This window comes from Medicago truncatula, chromosome 7 (genome assembly GCF_003473485.1).
Source record: "Medicago truncatula cultivar Jemalong A17 chromosome 7, MtrunA17r5.0-ANR, whole genome shotgun sequence".
NCBI lineage: Eukaryota > Viridiplantae > Streptophyta > Magnoliopsida > Fabales > Fabaceae > Medicago > Medicago truncatula.
This window is the reverse complement of record NC_053048.1, coordinates 1,697,830-1,704,595: the sequence shown is the minus strand read 5'-3', so window position 1 is coordinate 1,704,595 and position 6,766 is coordinate 1,697,830. Positions and strand designations below refer to the sequence as shown.

Here is a 6,766-nt window from a genome sequence, read left to right as displayed (position 1 = left end):
AAAGTAATGGTGTGATTGAAAACATAATCAATTTATGTATTTTTAAAAAGATGAAATAATTAGAAGCATGCAAATAAATCCGGAGCCTTGGAAAATACTTATTTCAAAAGGCAAATAGAAGTTAAGATCCTCTCTATTTGTAATCTTCGCAATTTCTTCTTCAATGGTAGAAAAGTTATCCAAAATCATAGAAGAAAAATTAAGTGGATATGGTATTTCATTTAAAAGTATGCCCATATTATCACTAGTGTAAGTGAGTAAAAGTTTTAATGGTGAGGTTATTATCTTAAATAAGTGGCTATATGCAGCAACTTTTTATTTAGAATAAGTGGAAGATGCAAATATTGTTGTCGGTCCTTTATTATTTGTTGAATGAATATCTTAGAGGTTTTACATGTATGTCTTGTCAACTATGTGATTGTCTCATAGAATCAGATTGTTGTGAAGTGTGTAAATGTTTAATTAATGTTTCTTTTGAGTGATATTAAGATATTGGCATGTAACATATATTTACCTTATTTTTTTTGATAAGGCCAAGAGAAAGGTAGGGCATCCGAAAAAGTCTGAGAACATATATATATATATATATTTACCTTATAATAATACACATCTTATGAAAATACTTTATTCTCTATAGACTTTGATATCACACATTTGTATACTTTAAATTGTCACATATATAGTCTTTAAAGAGATTAATTTGTATACATTAAAATTGTAATTTTAATTTTTTTTTTTTTATAAAAAAATGCAATCAAATCATACCATTTTTCTGTGCTAATACACAAAAAAAAAAAACTCTAAATTAAATTTTAAAGAAGTCAATTCGGGAAACAAGAGAATTATGACAACAACTTGTTGGTTCTTACCTATTTTCAAATAAAACCAAGTGAGCCAGTCTTGGCATTTTTAACAAATCACTCTCTATGGGTGAGAGGCCCCTCACAGATGTGACTCTCTTATGGTGATTATAAACATCATTCTATGGTTAAGACATGACCTCTATTCATTGTAAATTGTTGAGAGATTTGGAGGAATAAAATTGAAAAGATTTTTCATAAAGTTAGGTTCTTGGTATATAGGACATACCTTTCTACCGAATTTTAAATTAACACATAAAACATTGACATGAGGGTAAGTTGAATTATAAAACGTGAAGAGGATGTAAGTGCAAAATTTAAAATGTACGTGAGTCTTCCCTAAAAGAAAGACGAATAACTTGCAAGGGAATAGAGACCCTCTTCATTGTTTAAAGGAAAGGAGTTCTCCATTACTAAAAAATTTAATGTGTACAAACTCATTTCAGAATATACATACATATCACTTGTATTGTATATAATTAAGCTTTATACTCTTATATAAATGGTTAATCTCTTTGAAAAAAATCTAATTTAATTTTGGAGTTTTTATTTATTTTAATAATTAGAGTTTAAAATCTTATCATTCTTCTTTATAACAGTTTCAAATCTTATTTTTACAAATTATTATATTGGCAAAGACAAAACATTGTTTATATATATATTTTAATCGGATATCCTCTACACAACCGTAAAGATTATTCTCTCGAGTTAGGTATGACTATAATGGGTGGCAAAACTCTTCATCTAGAGATTTAACATTATCACGATCAATGCTAAATTTGAACTCAAGACATCTGATTAAGCTGGAAGAGAGCTCTTACCGTCCCATCGAAGCGGACTTGGGTTAAAGCACTACCAATATATTGTTTATGGAAAACAAAATCCGTATAAATAAAACAATTTATGAAAGGTTAAATAAGTATTAGGTCCCTGTAAATATATCAAATTTCACTTTTCATTCTAATAAAAAAAGTGGCATGTTTATGTACCTATAAAAAAAATTGACATGAATTTTAGGTTCATATATATATATATATATATATATATAACTATGATAAATACTTGTCTCGTACCTTTTTATGTATAAGTTACAAATATTTGTCTAATATTTTTTTTAATATATATCCTATGTTTTTTTTAATATTTATCAATTAATTTGTAGAGAAAGGAAATCTTGTGCAGATAAGTTAACTAGTATTGGTTTAACATTTTCTTCTATTGTTTGGTTCTATTCCCTCCCTGATAACATTAACCTATAAAAATAAACGAAATAGATTAGACTTATTTAACTTTAGATTTATGTCATTTTGAAAAAGATGTTAACCTAACTTGTCTATCTTTGTATTTCTCTTTTTTTGGTAAAAAGATGTTGACCTAGTTCCTCTTTTTTTGGTTACATGACCTAGTTCCTCTTGTCTTTCTTTGTATTTTCTTCTTTTTTGGTTAATGAATTTATGTTAGACTTGCTTGACTTTTGTTTAAAAATAAATAAATATTTATCACTAACGAATATTTTGTCATATTTTATCCCGTGTTTTTTTATGTATGTATGATAAATAGTCTCATGTTTTTTTCCCAGTGATATATATATATATGATAAAAACCTCATAAAAAACTATGATAAATTCTTTATTTTTATTAGAGAAACTATGCTTTGAGGATTGTCGATTTACCCCACAAACCAACATGAGTATTTTCCAGGAAACTTCGCAGGAGGTCACCCATCCCAAAATTGCTCCAAGCCAAATACACTTAACTATGGAGTTCTTATGGTATGGGCTTCAAAAAAGAAGATGCATCTTGTTGATATCGATAGTACCAAACAATTATAAGCCTTTCTTCAACCATGCAATCCCATATCTGCACGGCTTCAACATCCCTCTCATTCCAATGTGCAAGCTGCCAGGATCCGGACCATTCTCCGCTCTCATCAGCCTTGAGCGTTACATGTCCACCAAGCGGAGGCATTAGATTACCACCAGCTTTCGTTTGATTCGTTCCTGAACCTGTGAGTCTCACACCTTTTATGTTTTTTTTTTTTTTAATATTTACACAATATTTTCTAAATATTTACCAATTAATTAATTTATAGAGAAAGGAAATATTGTTCAGATAAGTTAACTAACATTGTCTTAACATTTTCTTCTTATGTTTGGTGATCTCTTCCCTCCATGATAACATTAACCTATAATACATAAGAAATAGGTTAGAATTACCTAACTTTAGATTTATGTCTTTTTGAAAATGATGTTGACCTATTTCCCCTTGTCTTTCTTTGTATTTCTCTTCATTTTTGGTAAAACGATGTTGACCTAGTTCCCTTGATCTTTCTTTGTAATTTTTTTCTTTTTTGGTTAATGAATTTAGGTTAGACTTGGCTAACTTTGTATTTCTTTGCATTTTGAATGACTTTTGTTTTTAAAAAATAATAATATTTATCATCACTAACGAATATTTTTTCACGTTTTTTTTGTATGATTTAGTGATTAATAGTTGTGCAATACTTTTATATTATATTTCATAGACAAATATTTGTCCCGTATTTTTTATGTATCAATGATAAATAATAGTCTCGTTTTTTTTTCTTCTTTTCCAATGAATATTGAATCTGTCCGTGTGAGCTTAACTCAGTTGGCAAAGACAATGCATGATATATGCAAGGTCTGGAGTTCGAACCCCAGACACAAATATATATATATATATATACACACACCAACAATAAATGTTTACCTCTTGTTTTTTTAGGTATCAACAAAAAATATTTGTCGAGCTTTTTAATTTTTTTTTGGTGAACAGTTTTTTTTTGCAATATTTATTAGTGACAAATATTTATCTCTTGCTTTTGTATATATCAGTTATAAATATTTGTCCCATGTTTTTTATGTATCGGTTACTAATATTTGTCTCATTTTATATATATATCAAGTAATAATACTTGACTTGTGCTTTTTTGCATGCATGTGTAGATCATTATAAATAATTTCTTCATACAAAAATAGGTCAAATTTAACAACGATCCTTAATTTTGTTACTTTTATCTTGAATTTTTGACCTATAAAAAAAATGTAAGTTTAATTAATCACATGTTAAAAATAAAATTCTGAAGGAACTTTTTATAACGTTTTAAAAATTTGAATGCAAAATATCATTCAATTTTTAATTCAATTTCTTAAAATATGAAAATAAAAAAACTTTGAAACCAAGTCTAAAGTAAATAGTGGATCCAAAAGCGATTAAAGTATTTTATTTTACACAACCTACTTGTCTATAAATAACAATGAAATGCTTGCCACCATATTAGCAATCTAGCATTTGTGTTCTCCTTCAATGGCATCAACAGAAGAACAATCAAAAGATGAGCAATTGGAAGCAATTGGAGAAGAGTGTAAGAATCTAATTCTCTCACTTCCTAAAGAATATGGGTTTGGAAATCAATATTTTTATTTTTTTCAAGGTTTTTGGACTACAGCAGCACAAATACAATCTATAATCTCTTTTCAAAACCACTTTCAAGCTAAGGATAGTGATGTGGTTGTTGCCACTGTTCCAAAATCAGGAACAACATGGTTGAAAGCCCTAACCTTTGCCATTATTAATCGCCATCATTTCTCTTCTTTACATAATCATCCATTGCTTACATCTAATCCTCATGAATTAGTTCCTTTCTTTGAGTTAAATATTTATACTGACATCTCTTGGCAATTTGCTAAACTTGACCTATTAAACATGATTGAACCAAGGATTTTTGGAACTCACATTCCTTTCCATTCTCTAGCCAAGTCTATTAAAGAGTCCAATTGTAAGATAATTTACATATGTAGGAACCCATTTGACACTTTTGTGTCTTATTGGAATTTCATGAACAAAATTGCATTAAATCAATCTTTACCTACATCAACTTTAGAGGATGATTTTGAAAAATATTGTGAGGGATTATGTCATGTTGGTCCATTTTGGGACCATATGTTGGGTTACTTGAAGGAGAGCAAAGCTAGACCAAACAAGATTTTATTCTTGAAATATGAAGATCTTAAAGAAGATATAAATTTTCATGTTAAAAGAATTGCAGAGTTTTTGGGTTGTCCTTTTACTCAAGAGGAAGAAAGTAATGGTGTGATTGAAAATATAATCAATTTATGTAGCTTTGAAAAGATGAAAGGATTGGAAGCAAATAAATCTGGAGTCTTGGGAAAGATTTATGACAAAAAGTACTTCTTTCGAAAGGGAGAAATAGGGGATTGGATTAATTATCTTTCTCCTTCAATGGTAGATAAGTTATCCAAAATCATAGAAGAAAAATTAAGTGGATCTGGTATTTCATTTAATGTATGCCCATAATTAATATAACTAGTGGAAGTGAGTAAATGTTTTAATGGTGAGGTTATTATCTTAAATAAGTTGCTAGATGCAACAACTTTTTATTTAGAATAAGTGGAAGAAGCAAATATTGTTGTTGGTCCTTTTTATTTGTTGAATTAATATCATAGAGGTTTTACCTGTCTTGTCAACTATGTGGCTGTCTCATAGAATCATATTGTTGTGAAGTGTGTGTAAAAGTTTAATCAATGTTTCTTTTGAGTGATCTTTAGTATTGGCATGTAATACGTTACCTCGTTTGCAAAATCATGTGATATATACTTTATAATAATACTCATCATATGAATCTTTGTCCTCTATAGTCTTTGGAATCACATGTTTGAATATATTTACTTTTATTTTTTAAGAAAAAGAAGGGTGCAGAGGGGTCATCTACTACAGAACCCTAATCATATATTAAAAGAAAGAAATACAAAGAGTGAGGGGAGAAAAAACCAAAACCCTCAAGAAAAAATAAAAGCGGAAAAAGGAAAAGAAAAAACAAAGAGAAAAACAAAAACAAAAAAAAACAAGAGAAAAGAGACCAGCTAAAGAGCTAGTGAAGCGAACAGCTAGAAGCACCCACCTTAAAACCTTTGCTCGCGTCACACTACTGCTTCTTTCTCTTCTTCTTTATTGGTTGGCCTGTGTCTCTTGTCAAATCAACAGTTTCTTCTTTTTCACCCATGTTAGCCTAGGAATTACTAAAAAAATACATAGTTTGTTGGGCCACGGAAGGAACAAGTCATAAAACTTGCATACATGAATAACACGTGCACTAAAGTTTAACAAGTTAGAGTTTGTCCCAGCTACAAAATTATCCGTTCCCAATTCTTGCTCAAAGTCATCGAGTGTATGATCATTATCGTAATCCATATCAGTCGCCTCATCACACCAAGGGCTAGTGATACACATACCAACATAAGAATTGCTCTATTGGTCCCCATTATGTATCTCAACCAGAGCTAAGGTGTCTTCCACTTGTGCAGCAAGCACAAGAAGAGTTTCAATAGAAATAGAATATGCCTCTTCCACAAACTTAAAAGTATCTCGTACATGCATCGTAGTTGTCATCTCTCTAGACCTTATAATATTAATAATAAGTGGATCCTCATCTACAACAATTTTGCTGCATCCTGATTGTTGCACAATAGCATCAATTATAGCAACCTCAGGCTGTCTATCCTGCTGAGGACAAGGGTGCGACATAGTATCAGATGCCTCACCCTTGTGAGCATTCTCTTTTTGTTTTTTTATCAACCTCCTTGGAGGCATTGTAATTGCTATGCAACCACTTACATTGACCAATAAAATGACCAATTGTTACATAATTCAAGAAGTCGTTCATAATGAATTTCAACATAAAAGGAAACCCCTTCACATTCAACCATAATCTCTTTAAAAATCCTTTTGGAAAGGTGAAGATCAACCAAGATCCTTGCAAAATGTCTCTAATAATCTTGAGGGTGATCTATCAATCTAATGCAGACTTGCACATGAGTTTGTTTATGATTGTGAATGCTAAAATTTGGAGACCATTTAGAGAGACG

At 29.9% G+C, this 6,766-nt stretch overlaps 1 protein-coding gene across 1 annotated transcript; it reads left to right on the top strand.

The window, feature by feature from the left end:
• Positions 1–4,187: 4,187 nt before the first annotated feature.
• Positions 4,188–5,289, top strand: LOC25497455 (cytosolic sulfotransferase 15). The gene has a single exon (XM_013592035.3). The coding sequence runs from the start codon at positions 4,188–4,190 to the stop codon at positions 5,196–5,198; it is 1,011 nt and encodes a 336-aa protein (XP_013447489.1). The 3' UTR covers positions 5,199–5,289.
• Positions 5,290–6,766: the final 1,477 nt, after the last annotated feature.